This window comes from Tachyglossus aculeatus, chromosome X4 (genome assembly GCF_015852505.1).
Source record: "Tachyglossus aculeatus isolate mTacAcu1 chromosome X4, mTacAcu1.pri, whole genome shotgun sequence".
NCBI lineage: Eukaryota > Metazoa > Chordata > Mammalia > Monotremata > Tachyglossidae > Tachyglossus > Tachyglossus aculeatus.
In genome coordinates, this window is record NC_052098.1 from 15,786,613 (window position 1) to 15,808,365 (window position 21,753).

A 21,753-nucleotide genomic window follows, 5' to 3' on the forward strand; every position below is an offset into this window, starting at 1 on the left:
CATCAATGAAAAGTTGGTGTCAAGATCCAGCTCAGAAAAAGCAGTGACACAGGTTGGGGTATCATTGAAATGTTCTATGCACAGACACACACACACGCACATACGTACACACTATATGTATAGTGTGTGGTGACATTTTTCTCTCCTATAGCATAAACATAAGTATGTCTAGATTCCAGAAAAATATTTGATAATGTTACTAACTGCAGTGCATATGCAATAATATTTACAAATGATAAATTATTAATGTCTGAGCTCTTCAGTTACCTGAAATCTCAAAGATATGAGGTAAGACACGTCTGAGGAAGAGAATTCAAGAGCATAGTGATCTTCCTAGGACACATATTTGTATAGTTTAATAGAGTAATATGAATCAAAGACGGAAAATGTCTATACCCCCCAATCATCTATGTGTCTCCTTTTCCATAGAAATGGGGCCTAAACTCCTTGATTGCTTCTTCAAGTACCTGACATTGCTGCTTTAAGCATCTATCTTACAACTTGCTCAAATTAACTTGGTTGCATGTAGTTCATAGAGCCTAAAGAAACAGGTGCGAATAGGGTTAATTTAGTTATCCAGACTGTCACACAGACTTAACTCCCAATTATCTTGTGGTCCTGGGTATCTGTCTCAACCTACACATTTCAATATAACTGTGTTTAATAGCATGTGAAGAGGTAACTGAATTTAGTTTTGTTTAATAGAATGGCTCATGATCTATGCAAAAATCTACCCCACAGAACAGGCTTTTTAGATTGCAAAGCAGAATACTTAGCTCTCTCTGTGGAAAGGAGATTCATGAAGATGCCATCTCCAAACCCTGAGAATAGAGGGAGGGCCCAAGGTGAGGGCCTGCCCCAATCCTTTTAAACCCATCACAGGTGGAAAAGCTCAATGTGTATGAACACAGGCCTTTTCTCTCCAGCTCTGTGATGTTGCCAATCTGCCAACCAACTGAATCAATCGATCAGTGGGCTTTATTAAGTGTCTATTTTGTGCAAAGCACTGTCCTAAGCACTTGGGAGAGTATACTACAATTGGTAGGTCACGATCCCTGGCCTCAAGGCATTTGCAGTCTAGCTCTTGCCACCGGTTTTAGTCTTCAAAGCTTATTCGGTTACTTCTGACTCAGCAAATCTCCTTGTGGGGAGAGAAACGTGTCTACTAACTCGGTTATATCGTACTCTCCCAAGCACTGAGTATGGTGTTCTCCACATAGCAAGCACTTAATAAATATGATCGACTGATTTACTGATTGATTGAAATCTGTGAGCTCATGCAAAGAGCCAGAGGGAAGTAAGAGACAGAAGAGACAGCAGGAAAAGCAGTGACTGGATTATTCCAAATGGACTGGCATTCACAAAATAATAATACCAATAAAACCTCAATTTTATACAGAGCTTTTATTCCTGAAGCCCTTTCACATTACTTAGCTCATCCACAACTCATATGGCAGCAAGTGAGGGCTTTTGAGAGCCTCCACAGGGAAGCTGAAAGGGAACAACCCATCAATCCTCACCGGTGATCCCACCTTTTTGTAGAAGCGTGCCCTGTGTTGGTCTTTTTCAGGGGAGAATCAGAAATTTTTACTTCAATAGCTGTGGAGCTGACATTTTCTACAAGCATTAAGTACATTAACAGGGGAATAAACTAGCCTGATATTTAAGTTGCCCTATATTTAAGAAAGCATGTATTAAAAGAGAAAAAGGAACAGACTGAAAAGGTTCAACTGCAGCAGAGTCCTGTCCCTACTTTGAATTTAGCAAATCTATTTACATTTCCCATGCAGTGTGTCCTCTTCTGGCATCAATGATGGATTTTAATTAAATAAGAGACAGAAGATTAAGCCAGAAATTTGATTATCCAAGTTATAAATATGTATCTAGAGGGGAAGAAAAGCAGATCACCATATGCAAACATCTGCACAGAGGATGTCCTAGAGCAAAGAAGTCTGTTCCCTCCTCCATCTCCTATGGTCGACGGAGTGAAATTCTGACCACACCGTGGAGACATTCAGCAGTGGATTCAATGCTATGTGCCGGGCACTGTACGAAGCACTGGGGTAGATACAAGATAATCAAAATGGAAACAGTCCAAGTCCCACGTGGGGCTCACAGTTTATTTCCCCATTTTAGAGATGAGGTAACTGAGGAACAGAGAGGACTTGCCCAAGGCCACACAGCAGACAAGTGACGGGAGCTGGGATTACAACCCAGGTCCTCTGACTCTTAGGCCCATGCTCTATCCACTAGGCACTCCGGCTTCTTAATGATGAATAAAATGTATTCTGACATCTTATTCCTGTCATCAAATGCCAATAAAAACCCTAGTATACCCAAGGCACTCAAGTGAAGAAACAAAACCCACAACTTGCCTGAGTCTCCCTGATCTACCCTAGCCTTCTTAAAATGCTCTCATCCATTAAACTTTTCGGTATCATCATGGACAAATACCAGCTCTCCTAAATTGGTCAATGGGATCACAGGGCCAAGAGTAAGAGAAATAAAAATGATTGGAGGCTCCTTTCCATACTGTTACGCAATTACACTGATTCCTGGGACGTTTTTAGCTAAGGTAATAACTCCAGTCTCTACCCATGCTTCATTGTTTTCTTTCCCAAGCTCTCTGCATAATTACTCAATCCCAACAGCAACCTTTCTCATTCAGGCCAACCCACTCTCAACATAAATACACACTGTAGTCTTATATTAACTCTTCCCCTTCAGAGAAGGGGACCCTCAACATGGTTTTGAGGAAATGGAAGGAGTTGTGGTGATGGTGGAGAGATAAGGTGAGGGGGCAAAGATAAGTTGTTCTTTAATTTCATTTCTCTACATGGTTTGTATGTGTGTGACATTTACAAAAGCTGACCGTAGAGAGCTGAATAGGATGAAAAGACAAAAAAAGTTAATATATATCCCGTACAAGTACCAAAAGATGAATCAATAGGGAGTCTGGCTTTGGGTCTGCTTTATGAGAATGGAGAACAAGATAGGAAAAAAAAGCCTTGACAAGTCCTTTCTGAAGTAAGTGTTTAAACTAACACTACCTGCAAGTTTGACCACTCACCTCCTTCCTTTTACTTTATGTTAGACCTCGGTGTAACAATATGGATCCAGGGATTTCTGGGGGCAAAAGGAAGCACCAGTTTCCTCTCTTCAATTTGTCAGCCAAGTGTGTAGATCCCAACCCCGGTAAAAAGAGAAACCACATAGGAGACCCCGAGTGTGTATGTGTGTTTCCTATGTCTCTGTGTAAAGGATACCAACAGCTGTTCGAACACTCCCAAGAAACATAACACCCCTTGGTGGTGACCAGGATGTAATCCAAAGAAACATCTTATGACATTGGATGATCTTTCACTTTTCCCCTCCCTCTCCCTTTTTTTCTTCTCTCTTCTCTCTCTCCTCTCGCTCTCTCTCTCTCTGTCTCTGTCTCTGTCTCTCTCTGTCTCTCTGTCTCTCTGTCTCTCTCTCTCTCTCCCTCCCCCCCCCCCCCCCGCCCCCCGTCATGGATTTACCAAAATCTCCCCAGTACCCTCTCAACAATAGTCCTGCTTCTTCATCTTTTCCTCATCTTTCTTCAGCTTCGCAGCTGACATCCAACAGGAGATCGCCCACCTGTTGCTTAAATCCACTCCCTCTCCCAGTACCTCTAACCCTACCCCATCACCTCCTAAAATCACTTTCTCCTACTCTCCTCTCCTCCTCTCACTGCCCTCTTCAACCTCTCACTCCCCAATGGCCCCTTCCCCTCTGCCTTCAAATTCACACAATATCCCTCCCATTTTCAAAAATCTCTCAACCCCACATTTCCCTCCTCCTATCTTCCCATCTCTCTCCTATCATTCCTATCTCCTCTCCTAGAGTGGGTCATACATACTCACTGCCTTAATTTCTTCTCTATGTCTGCACTCTCCCATTTCTGTCCCTTCACTCATGCTGTTTACCTGTCTCCCTCCCTCCCACATCAGACAGACCACAGCTCTCCCCACAATCATAGTCCTCCTAAAATCCCACCTCTTCCAATGAGCCGTCCCAGATTCATTTCCCAGTACCCTGAGCTATATCATCCCTTCAGCCATCTCTAGGACATATGAACTTATTTTCCACCCTCCTTGGCCCACATATGTGTGTGTGCGTATGTGTTCATATTTGTATCCCCTGATAGAGTGTAAGCCCCTTGTGGGTAGGGAAAGGGACACTTCGTTACTCTGTACTTCCCAAGTTCCTAGTAGAGTGCACCTCACCATCTGGATGCTCAATAAATCCTACCACCACTACTATTACTATTGGTACAACTAAAAGTAGCTACAACTACAAGGGATGCCAAATGAATCGGACAATTATGACAGCCAAAATACCATATCATTAGATATCTTCTATACAGCACAAGAAGACTCACACAGCACTCACTCCCAGAGGTGTCAACTTTTTGCCCCAGAATTCAAGGGCGAAGACGGGACAGGGATTTTTCAGGGGGTGAGGACTGAGAAGGAGCAGGTTTTAAAGAGAAGCAGTGTGGCCTAATGGATAGAGCACAGGCCTGGGAGTAAGAAGGACCTGAGTTCTAGTCTCATCTCTGACACTTGTCTGCTGTGTGATCTTGGGCAAGTCACTTCTCTGGGCCTAAATTACCTCATCTGTAAAATGGGGATTAAGACAGTGAGCCCCATTATCTAGTTAGCTTGTATCTACCCCAGTCCTTAGGACAGTGCCTGGCACATAGTGAGGGCTTAACAAATACCACTTTAAAAAAAGAGTTAATAGGCCTGAAATCCACCTCTTGTGGATTGTGGGGTTGTTTTGGCCCTGATCAGAAACTCTCAGAGACTTGGGACAAGCAAGTGTGGGAGTCCAGCTCAAATTGCTGTAAGGGTGATCACCCCTTTATCGTCCCATGCTCACTTCCACTTCAGGTCTACGGCCTACTGGCTCAGAGTAGGAGGGATGGGGAGCAGCATGGCATAGCGGATAGAGCACGGGTCTGGGAGTCGGAAGGTCATGGGTTCTAATCCCGGCTCCCCCACATATCTGCTGTGTGACCCTGGGCAAGTCACTTCACTTTTCTGGGCCTCAGTTACCTCATCTGTAAAATGGGGATTAAGATTGTGAGCCCCACATGGGACAACCTGATCACCTTGTATCCTCCCCAGCGCTTAGAACAATGCTTTGCACGTAGTAAGCACTTAACAAATACCAAAATTAATAATATTATTATTATTATTCTCTGGGCCTCAATTACCTCATCTGTAAAATGGGGATTGAGATTGTGAGCCCCACATGGGGCAGGATCTGTGTTCAACTCGATTTGCTTGTATCCACCCCAGGGCTTAGTAATAATAATAATAATGGCATTTATTAGGTGCTTACTATGTGTAAAACACTGTTCTAAGCACTGGGGAGGTTACAAGGGGATCAGGTTGTCCCATGGGGGGCTCACAGTTTTAATCCCCATTTTACAGATGAGGTACTGAGCCACAGAGAAGTGAAGTAACTTGCCCAAAGTCACAAAGCTGACAATTGATGGAGCCGGGGTTTGAACCCACGACCTCTGTCTCCAAAGCCCGTGCTCTTTCCACTGAGTCATGCTGCTTCTCTAGTACAGTGCCTGGCACAGAGTAAGCGCTTAACAAATACCATTATAATTATTATTATGAGAGCACTGACCCGTTGCTCTTGTCTACTTCATGGTGCTCCCAAGCCTAGGGCTCCCTCGGACTGCCCTCAGGACCCCAGCCACCTGCAGAGCAGGCAAGGCCATGGCTGTGGTGCCAGCAAAGCCCAACCAACTCCCCCCATCCCACAGTCCTGCTTGGTGGATCTACCACTTCCCCTTAAGGTAAGGGGGAAAGGACAGGGGAGCAGTGGGGGAATTGGATGCTTAGTAGTGCCCTCTGGGTCAAGGGAGAGAGGGGGAGTTCATAGGGATGAAGCTGGAGGAGCACAGGACCAGAACTGCATCCCAAAAGGGCATAAGACTGGTGTGGGAGACAGAGGGGTTGTTTGTCTACCGCTGAATTTGTTTATTAGGATGGATTCATCAATTGACTAAAGACTATTTAGGTAATGAAAGTTTAAGAAAAGCCAACAAGGTTTCAAAAAATGAATCTTGGGATTTTTCTCTCAGTTTAATGCTTATTTTAGAAAGATTATTAGGGGTTAGAAGTCTCAGATTGTGAGCTCCCTGAGGGACAGGGATCATATCTAGTAAGCATCCTCTAGACTGTAGACTCATTGTGGGCAGGGGACGTGACTACCAACTCTGTTATATTGTACTCTCCCAAGTGCTTAATACAGTGCTCTGCAAACAGTAAGCATTCAATAAACATGATTGACTGATTGATTATCACCTGTGTATTCTCTCCCAACAAATCATACAGTGCTTGGCACAGAATAAGCATTTAATAAACACTATTACTACTGCTACTGCTGCTACTACTATTTCTATTACTACTACTACTTTTTATTATGAGGTGGAGGTGGTCAATGATATGATTGGGCCATTTTAAAAAGGGTAATGAACATTAGTACAAAGCATCTGGCAAGAATCCAGCAAATCATCCTTCCTGGGTTGTCCTGCATGAAACAAATATTAGAGAAGAATTTTCTAACTGCTCCACTAGCAATTGTTGAGTGATAACACATGCAGCTCTCCACATGTTTATGCAGAGTCTCAGATTTATCTGACAGTTTTATACCCAGAGGCATGATACACAGTAATTAAAATTAAAAATGTTTTGACAGCCTAAACAAATGGCTATATAAATTAGAAAGCTGTAAAAAGCCACTGTCTCCAAAAATAAAGATATATAGATAAATCATAAACAGAATGAATGTTTTAATACAAGCATGCTTCTATACATTCACTTTTTAAAATATGCCCCAGATCTTAGATCCCCAGATTTTGCCTGGAGGACGACCATGGTAAAGAAGAACTGAAAAGCTTGCAAACTTTCTCTTGACTTGAGAGAGAGAGAAAGAGAGAGAGAGAGAGAGGCCCAGCTGAGCCATAGTCTGGGATAACAGTGCCTCCTTCTTAAATATGACACCACAGTACTTCAAAGGAGCAGAAGGAGGAAGCAGCAGTTTTAAAGAATATTTCTCCATAATCAATTTGTGTTTTGTCAGTACGTCTTTAAAGCCAGGCTAACCAAACTGTCAAACTCCATGGTGAATTTTCAAATGAAGCCTTAACTACATAGGAGAAATACTCAAAACTCCTTTGGTGTAAGCACCAAAATATGGCTGCCAACACTCCAAGCCATTTTTCTTTTAAATTAAAAGTTTAAAATTAGGAAAGTCAAGCAATGATGGGAAATCCCCTTCCTTGGAATCATGGGTAATGAAAATTTATGCAGATATTTGCCTTCTGCGTATTTCAATTCCCGAGTGTGAGTTGTTTTACACAGGCCATGCCCCTGGCTACTTATGATGATGTAGTGTTCTAGGTAAGTATCTCTGTATCTATTTTTCTAATACTTTTGATGGAAATAAAGCACAGTAAGTAATTTGGAACTGATAGTTCCATTCTAAAATGAAGCTCACATGACACTACAGGGACTGACGAATGCTATTAAATATTTTTTTTTATGGTATTTGTTAAGCGGTTACTATGTGCCAGGTTCTGTATTAAGCATTAGGGTAGGTACGAAATTATCAGGTTGGACACAATCGCTGTCCTATATAAAGCTCACAGTCTTAATCCCCACTTTATAGCTGAGATAATTGTGGCACAGAGAAGTTAAGTGACTCGTTCACGGTCACACAGCAAGCAATTGGCAGAGCTGGGACTAGAACCCAGTTCCTCTGTCTTCCAGGCCTGAGCTCTTTCCACTGAGTCATGCTGCTTCTTCTAATTATTGTCAAAGAGCAATATTATTTCCTAGGAAATTAGAAACATTAAATCAACCCTTCTTCCTTCTTATTTACTCTTATTTTGGGTCAATCTCTAGAGAGTAGAATTGTGGGGTAGTTGCTTAATGACATTTTTTTTTTAAGTTTTTTTATGGCATTTGTTAAGTTCTTTCTATGTGTCAAGAGCTGCCCTAAGCACTAGGGTAGATGCAAGTTTATCAAGTTGGACACAGTCCCTGTCTCATGTGGGGTTCATAGTCTAAATTGCAGAGAGAAGTTATGTCTTTTACAGATGAGGTAACTAAGGTTTAGAGGAAGTTAAGTGACTTGCCCAAGGTCACACAACAAACATTTGGCAAAGCTGGGATTAGAACCCAGATCCCCTAACTCTCAGGCCCATGCTCTTTCCCCTAGGCCATGCTGCTTATCAATTTGGTTACCCCATTTTCCTCCCCAACCCCAGCACACATTTGATTTATTTCTGGAGTGTGTACTTAGTTCTACAAACTAATTTCCACAAAAAATGGATGCCTTTCCTTCTGCAATGGATTAGGGACCATCCCTTGGTGAATAAGGTATGTATAACGTATTTATAATATTTTATATTTGTACAATAAATGCAGCACTTTGCTTTATTTTTATTCTCTAGCGTAAACCTGCAGAATTCAAAATGGTAACACTTGCTTTCCCTTATGTAGTGGGAATATTTATTGATACTAGAGAGTGACATAAATTATCACTCCCATTGATCTAGAGAATTTTAAGGGAAAAAAGTGGGTAAACAAGTGCAGTTTGTCGAAAACTAAGAGAAGTTGATTGCAAAACCAGAGTTGCCACATTTTATTCTATTAAGAAGTTACCAAATGCCTATCGCTACGATCCTAAGAGGCTTCACATTGATAATCACTTTAACAATATATTTGCAGTCCAATTTTACAGAGAAAAGAGCAGAAGTAACAAAGATTTAGAAATTTGGCTAATGTCATCAAGCAACTTACTCTTGTGCTTCTGAGTATTGATCCACTGTTCTCGGCCCTGGAGACCTGTCTTTTTTCAAACTTTTTAGGTTTTTTGCTCGTTTTTTGTTTTTTTTTTTGAGAGTATCTGTCAGGTGCAGCAGGGTCACTGACCTTTACCATCTGGCTAGAAATAGTAAGGGACAGCAGATCCATCCAGAGTGGAGAACTAAAACACTACCCCTTCACATTAAAATCTACATCAGTTAACTATAGCAATCGAGTAAAATACCTAGCTCTCCTCCTTTCTAAGGAAAACAGACAAGTATTTACTTTGGGCCAATAATAACAGTGATAATGAATAACCGATAATAATAACAATACTAATAATTGCTTACTAGGTGCCACAAAATGAGGTAGATACAAAATAATCAGATCAGATTTGATCCCATCTCACAGGGAATTCACAGCAGGAAGGACAACAGGTATTGAATCCCTATTTGATAGATGAGGAAACTGAAGCACAGAGAAACAGTGTGGCCTGGTGAAAAAAGCACAGGCCTGGGTTCTAATCCCAGCTCTGCCATTTGTCTGCTGTGTGACCTTGGGCAAATCACTTAACTTCTCTGTTCTTCAGTTCCTGAATCTACAAATTGGGGATTCAGTACCTTTTCTCTGTCCAACTTGGATTGCGAGCCCCACGTGGAACCTGATTAGCTTGTATCTACCCCAGCACTTGGCACATAGACAACACTTAAATAACATCGCTATTGTCAGTATTATTATTATATTATTATTATTTTAAATGACTTACCTAAAGTCACAGAGCAGGCAAGTGGCAAAGTGGGGGACTAGAACCTGGATATCTTGACTCACAGTGCTGTGCTCTTTCCATTAGGTTAATGCCACTAGCTATTCAATGAGGTGGCCTTAGTGGCATTAAAAATGGGATAGTTAGTTATGACATTGTCTTGTACTATTTTCTCATAAAAATCTATTAGGGAGAGATATATAATTATCTTGTTTGAATGACCCAAGCCCCACCTCTCCACAGAAGTGGAGAGTTATGAAGCAATTGATCAGCTAGTGTCCTGTATTCTCCATACTGAAATTAAATCCTATCCCAGTACCATTTGTCAGGTACCATGATTTTTTTCCTAGTACCAATCAGTGGTACTTACTGAGTGTTTACTGCATACAGAGCACTGTACTAAGCACTTGGGAGAGTACAATACAACAGAGTTGGTAGACACAATCCCTGCCCACAAGAGTCTTACAGTCTGAGGGGGAGCCAGACATTAAAATAGATTACAAATAGGCGAAGCAGCAGAGTATAAAGATATGTACCTAAGTGCTGTAGGGCTGAGGGTGGGATGGGTATCAGGTCCTTAAGAGCTACAGATCCAAGTGCATACACAATGCCAAAGGGAGGGTGAGACGGGGAAATGAGGGCTTAGTTGGGAAAGGTCTCTTGTAGATGTATTCCAAAGCCTCTAATAAGGCTTTGGAAGTGGTGAGAGTGGTGGTCTGTCATATAGGAAGGGGGAGGGCGTGCCAGGCCAGGGGGAGAATGTGGGAAAGGGGTCAATGGTGAGATAGATGAGATGGAGGCACGGTGAGTAGTATTGGGTAGTCTAGGATGGACAAAATCTTTTGGAATCCTGATTCCAAGACAGAGATTGAAAACAGCTCCAGGTACCGAACTATGCAATGTATCTGCATGATCTACAGAGCCCAGGAGATGGAATGGATTATTTGCTGCCCTTTGTTTTTTTTCAATCAATCTACCAATCACACTTTTCGAGCAATTACAGTGTGCAGAGCATTGTGTGCAGAGCATAAGTGTTTGGGAGAATACAATATAACATTCCCTTCCCACAGTGAGCTTACAGTCAAGGGAGGGGGGGACTGTAAATAAATAAATTACAGATATGTTCATCAGTTTTGTGGGGCTGGGGGGGTGAATAAAGGGAGCAAGTCAGGGCAATGCCAAAGGGAGTGGAAGAAAAGGAAATGAGGGCTTAGTCGGGGAAGTCCTCTTGGAGGAGATGTGCCTCTGAAGGTGGAGGTCTGTTGGATATGAAGAGGGAGGACCTTTCAGGCCAGAGGCAGGATGCGGGCGAGAGGTTGGAGGCGAGATAGATGAGATCAAGGTATGGTGAGTAGATTGGCATTAGAGGAGTGAAGTGTGTGGGCTGTAGTAGGAGAATAGCCAGGTGAGGTAGGAGGAGGCAAGGTGATTGAGTGCTTTAAAGCTGAAGATAAAGAGTGTCTGTTTGATGCGGAGGTGGATGGGCAACTACTGGAGGTTCTTGTGGAGTGAGGAAACATGGATAGGAGCTCACCGTCGTTAGTGTTCTCTTTGAATATGAAATCAATCCATCAAGGGTGTTTATTGACCTCTTATAGTGTGCAGAGCACTGTACTAAGCTCTTGGGAGAGTACACTACAATAGAGTTGGCAGACACGATCTCTGCCCTCAAGGAGCTTATAGAATAATAATGATTATTATTATGGTATTGGTTAAGTGCTTACTATGTGCCAAGCACTGTTCTAAGCACTGGAGTAGATACAAAGTAGTCAGGTTGTCCCACATGGGGCTCACAGTCTTAATTCCCATTTTACAGGTGAGGTAACTGAGGCCTAGAGAAGTGAAGGGACTCACCCAAGGTGACACCGCAGGCAAGTGGCAAAGTCGGGATTAGAACCCATGACCTTCTGACTCCCAGGCCAGTGCTCTATCCACTATGCCATGCTGCTTCCCCTATATAGTCTAATAATAATAATAATAATGATGATGATGGTATTTATTAAGCGCTTACTATGTGCAAAGCACTGTTCTAAGTGCTGAGGAGTTTACAAGGTGATCAGGTTGTCCCACGTGGGGCTCACAGTCTTAATCCCCATTTTACAGATGAGGTAACTGAGGCACAGAGAAGTTAAGTGACTTGCCCAAGCCACACAGCTGACAAGTTGCAGAGCTGGGATTTGAACCGATGACCTCTGACTCCAAAGCCCGGACTCTTTCCACTGAGCCACACTGCTTCTCTCACGCTGCTTCTCTCTAATCTAGCTAGCACATGCATTCTCTCTCTCACACACATATACTCACATGGCTTTAATTCTGCTATTTTACCTGACATTTCCACTTGTCTATTTTTCATTTGAATAATGTAGTAGTAGCGGTAATATTTATTAAGTGCCTACTATGTGAAAAGCACTGGACTAAATGCTGAGAAAAAAATACACTGGTGAGAATTAGACCCGCTTGCTGGCCTCCAAGGAGCTCACCATCTGACTGGGTTGTTTACAGACACAGAAGGAAAAATGAAACATTCAAAATGCAAAAACATACACAACAAGGATAACAATAAACACTATTGTGGTTAGAGGAACAGAGTTTTAGGATCCTAACAGCTTAGAGTCCAACGTTCTAGCCACAGCTGCTGTCACAGCCCTCCCACCCTTCTAAAGATTGAGAAAGGCAGCTTTTAATGTCACTGTTTTACAACTCAGATTTGGTATCATATTTGGATATTTTTTTCTAGAGTTTTTTTTTAATTATCCGGGTAGAAACCTATGCATTTTGAAATGGGAGAGGGGTCATTTTCATAAAATCCTAACCATTTAGCATTACAGTGAGTTGGTGACTACAGCTTCCAGTTAGTTCGATTTTCCCCACAGTTTGTTTGTGTCTTTCTTCTGCCGTACTGCAACACAACTTAATCCTATAAATCACACTGGGGGGGGGCAATTGAATACAATTATTAAATGATAGATTAGCATGGGTACTATGTAATCAATTGTTTTCATCTCAAAGCAAATGAGGGTGCCACATTTTTACCTCCATGTAGAAAAGGTTGTTGAACAGAGTTCAAAATCTCTTGTAAACTCACTGGGAGGGTCAGCGATGAACCGCAGAGATATTTGGCTTTATTTTATTTTTAAAGACCCTTGTCAAATATTACCACCACTTTGATTAGGAAACAATGAAGCAGATATTTGGTACATGGGGTTTCGCTGCTGAATAGGGTTCCTACTGGCTCAGAGGACCATTATTTAAATGATTTCAAGATTAAATTCCAAACAGAATGGCATTAAAATGCATGATCCTCACCTGCATATAATGTTCCTCTGGAAATCGCGGTCTCCATTTAAGAACAGCTTCTATTTAGCAAAGATTAAAAAAAAAAGTGCTAGTTTTTCATTCTTCAGGCAGACACTGTTGAATGCATATGCCTGTCCCAAATAGGAGAGAGACTTCACTGAAGCCAGTTTTTTAGTCTGTGTAAAGTTTATAATGGAATGCTAATTCTCTTGACATTAATGCATGCTTATTTATAAGCAACCAAAATGATTGAAAATAAAAAGTGTCAAGTAATAAATTATGTGAATCAGACACATTGAAAAATGAAATGATATAAAATCACATCCCCCCCAAATCACAGCTTTTTTCTAAATGGATGCCTGATTGCTTTTATATTCCCCCTGAAGGTTTTCCTTCAGCCTCAAAGGATAAATTACACAAAAAGGACAAGGTTTCATTAATCTGCAACCTGACATTTTTATAATAAAAAATGTTTAAATAATACCAAGAGCCAGGCAGAGTGTTCTTCCCTCCTTTTCTTGTACTGGTAGGTGTGCCTTGGCAAGCTGTAAAGAGGGGAAGAAGAAGAGGAGGGAGCAGAAAAGGAGAGGAGCGATTTGGCTCAGTAATTGAGAAAGTCACAAACACATTTGCTGTACTTGCCTCATTTTAAAAATGTATTAATGAAAAAGGAGGGCTATCATGTCCTGATGTTCTCATGATTGGTGGTTTATTATTTGCCTGGAAGGAGACATACTAATTTACCAAGCTAAAAAAGGGATGCAGGAAATTTGTTTTAAGGGAAAAAACCACACACACACACACACACACACACACACACACAAAATCAAAGGAGATTTTGGGAATATCAGTGGCTTGTTAGCACCTCCTAATTCTTGTTAATGGGACCATCTCTTAATGACAAAGATGTATTAGTGCCAAGATAAACCATCAATATTTCTAAACTGCAAATATATTCACTAGCCGGTATCAGAGGACACCACTCATCCTTAAAGGACCAAGGAAATCTGCCCCAGGATAATCCAAACACTTTCTCTTTGGGATGAGGTTCTGCCGCTTGTCTGCTGTGTGACCTTGGGCAAGTCACCTCACTTCTCTAGGCCTCAGTTATTTCATCTGTACAATGAGGATTATGACTGTGAGCCCCACCTGGGACAGGGACTGCGTCAAACCAGATCTGCTTGTATACACCCCAGTGCTTAGTACAGTGCCTGGCACATAATTAAGTGAATAACAAATTCTATTATTATTATTATTATTATTATTATTATTATTAGGTGGATTTTAGTCACATTCTTGGCCATTGGTGCACTGGGGAGTCTTTAAGTCCACCCCAAATGTATCACTTCAGGAAACTACTGTACTATTAAAAAGAAGCCATAGATAACCTCCTGGCAATTAAGCATGAATCTTTATCTTATTTCATAGTTTGTAAATAAATAACCTGCCACTGGCCATATAAAGAAACAGCCAGTTACAATGGCACTGAATATACACTTTTCCTGTAGCTAGAAATCCTGCAGCTTTCATGCCTACAATGAAATAAAGGAAAGAGAATCAAAGTCTTTTCGGACGAGGTGTCACAGACTCCAAGAATGAGCTTTTTCAAGGCCTGAAATCTCTCACTGACCCTTAAAATAACCAGTATTTCTGGAGACCAATTATTACAGTCTGCAGTGTCACAACAGAACAAAGCTTTGTTCTCAGGAAGCTGAAGACAAGGTGGTTAGTTTCTTCTCCTTCCCACTCCTGGTAGGATTCTTCTCATCCCTCTTTTTCCTTAAGCAAACACAGCTTTTCAAGAAAATGCAGTGCAAAAGAAAGAATTCTCCAGTTTGTTAGTACTGAAAAAGTAGAGGAAGTGAATCCTTAACTAAAAACCAAGAATAATTAATGAAGATAGTTACCTTTGGCAATCCCTTTGGGGTGGAGAGGAGTCTTGAATTCATAAAGAGACACTCCCACTCACATAATGACGCAGATGCCTAATTCTCTGGGAACCAAAATGAGCACACAACTGAAACACATCTTACCTCACAGCAGTGAAAACTTGTCATGCTATTTCCATGCTGAATGTTCTCCCATACTTAAAAATTGAATTTGAAGTTTCTGCAGACTCAGCTTTTCCCCACATTTATCCATTTCATGCACTACATTTTCCTTCCCCATCTCTGGGCAACTGGCATAATGGAATTAGGCAGCAGCTGATTTCAAAGAAGCCATGTCTGGGTAGGCCAAACATATCTTTGGAAACAAGTCTTCCTTTGTAAAATTCCTCCTCTGGGTTCACAAATCAGCACGGGGTGCACCTAACTTTAAGCAACAACCTAAAGTTAGTAGGGTTTGTTCTGAGCAGGGAAGACCAATGGTTGGGGTTGGAGGTCATGGGCCACTAGGTCCATTTCAAAGCTTGCCCCTGGAGTGCTCTCATCAGCACACCTGTCAAGCTGGCAGATACGATTTTGAACTTTTCCAACTCCTCGGCCCACTTTGCTCACGGAGAACAATAGGCTGACTGGTTATGGAGTGGGGGACAAATGCAGAGCTGCCAGCAACCTCAACAAGCAGGGGTCAAAAGGGTAGATCCCTCGACCAATCAGGAATGGGGTGGCCATTCCTCCAAGTTTCAGCTGGTCTGTCGCGTGCCCTGTAGAGATATAATAATAATGCTGGTATTTATTAAGCGTTTACTATGTGCAAAGCACTGTTCTAAGCACTGGGGGGGATACAAGGTGATCACGTTGTCCCACGTGGGGCTCACAGTCTTCATCCTCATTTTACAGATGAGGTAACTGAGGTTTAGAGAAGTGAAGTGACTTGCCCAAGGTCACACAGCAGACATGTGGCAGAGCTGGGATTAGAACCCATGACCTCTGACTCTCAAGCCCGGGCTCTTTACACTAAACAACCCTGCTTCTGTATATAGCCCCTGTGTGTATATACATATATATATACACACACAGTATATAGAGATATAGCCCTTTTATGTCTGGTATTTTCATTTCCAACTTCCGGCCTCCCTCCACTTGTGCCTCCTTTGCTGTCCAGAGGGTCCTGGGAGGAGAATGTAGAGGCACTGGGGTAATTTGGTCGGGGAAGGAGGAGAGTCAGGGTATCCCTCAGAAATACTAGGTTGGGGCAGAATTGCTTAAGATGGCCTTCGTATACTATACTCAGCATAATGCACGTGATGTCAAGTGCTTAGTACAGTGTTCTGCACACAGAAGGGCTCGATAAATACAATTGAATGAATGGATGAATGTCACAGCTATGTCGGCATGGGTGTTTTTGGAATCAGGAGCTACACCCAAATATTTAATGTTACAAGCCTCCCATCTTCCACCTCCCCACCCCAACACATTCCATACCATACAAACTCCTTGGGAGCAGGGTTCGTGTCTACCAACTCTATTGGACTGGAATTTCCCAAGAGCTTAGTACCGCACTCTTGTGCACACAGTAAGCCCTCAATAAATACCACCGATCGATTGACATTCTTTTTTATGGTATTCGTTAAGTGCTTACTAAGTGCTTGGCACTGTACTCAGCGTGGGGTAGATACAAGGTAATGAGTTTGGGCACAGTCCCTGTCCTACATAGGGCTCACAGTCTTAAATCCCCATGTTACAGCTAAGGGAACTGAGGCACAGAGAACTATGAGAGACTTGTCCAAAGTCCCGTAACAGATAAGTGGCAGAGCCAGGACTAGAACCCAGGTCCTTCTGACTCCGAGGCCCACGTTCTATCCACTCAGCCATGCTGCTTCTCACACATTAAAGGCTTTCCTTCTGGGCTAAATTGTTACAAGAATGTACTAGACTATGAGATCGTCCCTCTCGACTGTAAGCTTGTCGAGGGCAGGAAATGTGCCTGCCAATTCTGGTATATTGCACTTGCCCAAGCACTTAGTACAGTGTTTTACACACAGTAAGTGCTCAATAAATACAATTGATCGATTGATTGATTAATCGACTAACAGCAAATCCCACCACGAAAAATTGGCTAACGGGATAGATTTCAAAACATGCGGATTTTACCTTTTTTTTTTTCCAAGCTGTCACTTGGTTGACCCTGGGCCAATAAAATCCAATGAAGAAAGTCTAATAAACTAGCATCTTTTCTGTAGACATCAATCAACCAATCAGTCATATTTATTGACCCCGTCCTGTGTGTGGAGCACTGAACTAAGCACTTGGGAGAGGAGTCAGTAGGCATGTTCTCTAGAGATTAGGCTTAAAAATGCAGGCACCCAAATTCCTCCTCTGGCTGCCTGTGTCTTTGCAGAAGCCGAGTCCGGGATCTGGCACAGCCCTGCTCCAAGTGATGAATGAATTATGGAGGATAAATGAAACACTGGGAGCTTTGGACTCAGATTCCCGGGCCGCTGTGGGCTCCGGGGGAATCGGCTCTATTCAGTGTCGTCGTTAGCACAATACACTAGCTCGTCATTTCTCCCGGACCATCGATGGGGAGCTGTTTGAGAGCCCAGCAATTCGGGGGCATTTTTCTCAAACTGCCCACTGGGTCTGAGGAGGATTTCAAAAGGCAGCGGAGCCCTCATCCGCCAGATCATGTATCATCCCTCCAGTTATCCCTCCTCCACCACTACTACAATGCTCAGGATCTCCAACACAGATATAGATATAACCCTGTTTCCAGTATCTGGCATTCCCCACTATGGTTGCCAGAGATTTTCTGGAGAAGCTAAGAATGGGGACTCAGTTTCCTTTTTCCTTACATAATGGAAGCAGCTTGAATTTTAACTTGAAGATAAGCATGACCACGTGAAACGGTTTTTGTGTGACTAATCAAAGGACAGGACTTCTTTCAAGTGCTTCAGTCCAACAGAAGAAATCACTATCTTTTTAACCACTTTTGAAACCATCACCACTTTTCTTTTTCTAACCACCAGAACTTCTTAATCTGTGGAGAACCCTTCCCATATGAAGGACTGATGTCACTTGAACAAAGCATTCTACCAATCAATGCCCCTGTATGTCTTTCCCAGTCCTTCCTGAGTTTCAAAGGGCCAAATTATCATGCTGGGCATTTCTTCTACCCATTCACAGCTTAAAAGAAGCTGGCAAGAGACACCGAGTTCAATTCCCTTTAGTAAGAGACTATTTGCAAACCAGTTAGATAACAAGATAAGAGAACTCAACCTCCCCACGAAAAAAAACCACAAAAATAAAAAACCAAAAAAACCAGGAGACCATTTTGGTTGCTCCTGCAGACAGTGAAAAGAACCTAAAAAGATCTGACAACATTTTTCTCCGTTTACTCTGCAATAACCATATGGTATGGAGAGCTCCAAGATGAAGGTGGTGTAAGGAAAAAAAGTTAATTAAATTGTTAGTAAACAGCTACCAATGTTTTGTGTTATAGGCATTTAAACCCAGTATGCTATCTCTCTTTTATATCTCTTGCATCTGCTCTGATTTTCTGTTTTGTATAAATGTACATAAAGCTCTGACTCTTACCAGCTTGTTTATCTTTGACAAGGGAAAATTAGAGAGACAAAACTGTTTATTGGACTGATTTTGTTTACATTGCATTTGCATAAAGTAAATATGATATAAATGAATTATTTTGTTGCTTGTAGGTGACCTGACTCATTTCTCCCAGGATTTTAGGTAGAAGCTTTTCAAAGGACCACAGCATTTTCAGAGATGTGAGTGTTGGAAATATGGCAGCTGAGAAAAATCCCAGCCACTTTGACCACCACTAACCACGTACACCTTGGGAGTCCAGTGTAGATTTCCTAGAGATAAATTAACTTAATAATTCAATGAATAATTACTAATTCATTAAGCTCTTGAAATACTATTAGTTCATAATAGTGGAGAAGCAGCATGGCCTAGTGGATTAGAGCACGGGCTTGGAAGTCAGAAGGATGTGGGTTCTCTCATTCAAAGCCTCCTAACTGCCCATTGCTGGGCGGATAAGGTGTCTCAGTCCCCAGGGTCCACTGACAGGGCCCAGCTTCCCTCCGTCGACCGAGGGGACAGACGCTCCACAGGGACGGTTGGGGAGGGGCAGCCCAACATGGCCCTGCTGCTCATGTGATCGCAGCGAAAAAGCCCCATATCGCCCACATGATCAGGGTGTATTGGCCACATGATGGCTGCATGTTGGTCACGTGATCACGGCAGGCCAGCGCTTGGCCAGCACGTGGCAGCCAAATGCCTCTCATGTGGTCAGGGGATGGCGAGCACGTGACCTCCACGTGACACTCATGTGAACAGGGGGTGCCGGGCATATGACCGCCATGTGACGCTCACATGATCAGGGCATGCCGAGCACGTGACCGCCACATGACATTCACGTGATCATGGAAAGTCCAAGCACGTGACGTGATTTGTGGATTTCCCCAGCATGGAGGGATTTAGTCACCACCAATTAGAGGAGCCCGGGCCCTGGGAGTCAGAAGGACCTGGGTTCGAATCCTAGCTTCGCCACTTGTCTGCTGGGTGACCCCGGGCAGGTCGCTTCATTTCTCTGGGCCTCAGTACCCTCATCTGGAAAATGGGGATTAAGACCATGAACCTCGTGTGGGACAGGGACTGTGTCCAACCTGATTAGCTTGTGTCTACCCCAGCACTTCGTACAGCGCCTGGCATGCGGTAAGCATTTAACCAATACCATTAAAAACAAAAACAAAAGAAAACAAATAACCTTAATCATTGCAATTATCCATCGGCACTTCTCAGATTCAGTAGATAGGTGCCGACCAACCCATTCCATTTTGTGCTGTGTAGAGCAGGCCTTTGTGCTAAAAAAGTTCCTGGTGGAAACACTGATAGAGGAGTGGTAGCATTTTGAATGGTGAGACAAATCATTTGTCCTCTGCTGGAGAGTACAGTTTTGCATCAAGGGCAACTCTCTCATCCAGTATAACATGAATCTTATGGATCTCATGAGAGTCTACTCTCCATGACGGCCTAATGGCAGCACATTCATCTATAGTGGGTTGGGGAGATTTTGCAGCATTTCACTTCAATAGTGAAATCCCCAAACACAGGGACGTTTGTGTCTCTCCTCCAGTACTAATGTGTACTATTTGTCCCCTCTTCTCTTTGCATTTTTAAAATTCTCATTTAGTGCACATATTGAAACTAAGTAACTCCCATTTCTAACACTTACTAGACCAAAGCTGCATTGTCTTTATAAAGGGAAGAACAATTTGCCTGGTATTTGCCGAGATCTTTGTAAAAGTTGTCTATTTCTACATGGACAACATCAGCTTCCTACTTAAACATTATTTAAACTCAAGTTGAATCAAATTTCCAAAATGCCAAATCTCAGGCGTATTAAAAATAATAATCCATCAGCTACCTTGTTCAACAAACAGGTTTGATATACTCGTGCTTGAAATGTAGTCTTTTAAAACCAGTGTTTCCAGAAATAACAGTAACAGTGGTTAATTTTTCTAATGGGAACAGAGCTGACTTGGCATAAATTGTGGCAGTGAATGGATTTGAGAAGAGAAGAGAGCCTGGGTTGACAACCAAGAGGAAAAGAGTAGATGACATAGGTCGTTCTCAATGCTTTAGAAAGAAGCCCTGCAGACAGTATGTATTTATAACTAATAGCAGATCCCTTATGGATTTTTGAGGGGAAAGAAAGCAAGCCACAATTTTATTAAGTGATTTAGCAATATAATTAATTTGCTAGTATAGCCTGTTCAATTTTTCTAGTTTTTTCTTGTTTAGGGTGGCCATTCATTCATTCAATCGTATTTATTGAGCACCTACTGTGTGCAGAACACTGTACTAAGCAAGCACTCAATAAGGACGATTGAATGAAAGTACAATACAACAATAGTCACATTCCCTGCCCACGGTGACCTTACAGTCTAAAGTGGGGGAGACAGACAAGAATACAAATAAATAAAATTGCAGATATGTACATAAAGTGCTGTGGGGCTGGGCAGGGGGAAGATCAAAGGGAGCAAATCAGGGCCACACAGAAGGGTGTGGGAGATGAGGAAAAGTGGGGCTTAGACTGGGAGGTGTGCCTTCAGTACGGCTTTGAAGACGGGGAGAGTAATTGTCTGTCAGATTTGAGGAGGGAGGGCGTTCCAGGACAGAGGCAGGAGGTGGGCGAGGGGTCGGATTTCAGGTATGAGCTTGAGACACTAGCAACAGTCTGGCTTCCCTCACCATACACTTGTGAAGTCGGGCTGGTACCTCTCAAATACAGAATGATTATGGCTCTCGGCCTCACCTACTTTTCTGGAGAGAAAGGGCACGGTAATGAAATGAGGACCCATTCTAATATAATAAATAGGTGGGCTTGCATGTTGGAGGATAGGGCCACTTGGAGGTGGGGAAGAGGGAGACTGAGTTGGAACAGGGTTTGGTGCTATCTAATGAATGAACTGAGTCCTTACCGGGATTGTGTATTTGGACTTGGCTCTTTGAAAACTGCATTCATTTATTTATTCATTTATCAATTTGCCATACTCTAACTATTGGCAATTGTTTTTATATTTTTCATTCATTCATTCAATCATATTTATTGAGTGCTTTCTGTGTGCAGAGCACTGTACTAAGCACTTGGGAAGTACAAGTCGGCAACACATAGAGATGGTCCCTACCCAACAATGGGCTCAAAGTCTAGAAGGGGGAGACAGACAACAAAACAAAACATGTAGACATTTAGTTTTCCTCCTGTTCCCACCGTTTGGATACATCTGAATGAATTTTACGTTCTCACATCTCTTCCATTTAATTGATTGAGAGGCAGCGTGTTTAACTGGACAGAACTTGGGCCTGGGAGTCAGAAGGACCTAGGTTCTAATCTCGGCTCCTCCACTTGTCTGCTGTGTGA

At 42.4% G+C, this 21,753-nt stretch overlaps 1 protein-coding gene across 1 annotated transcript in view; it reads right to left on the bottom strand.

Moving 5' to 3' along the window:
- LOC119947860 overlaps nucleotides 1-21,753 on the bottom strand; it is a 68,402-nt gene that overhangs the window by 31,965 nt on the left and 14,684 nt on the right. The window contains exons 3-5 of the mRNA XM_038769513.1: nucleotides 14,829-14,914; nucleotides 13,406-13,466; nucleotides 12,931-12,980 (exon numbers count right to left, since the gene is read on the bottom strand). Of these exons, the coding sequence (XP_038625441.1) occupies nucleotides 12,931-12,980; nucleotides 13,406-13,466; nucleotides 14,829-14,870 (153 nt within the window). The 5' untranslated portion in view covers nucleotides 14,871-14,914. The remainder of the gene's footprint in view (nucleotides 1-12,930; nucleotides 12,981-13,405; nucleotides 13,467-14,828; nucleotides 14,915-21,753) is intronic.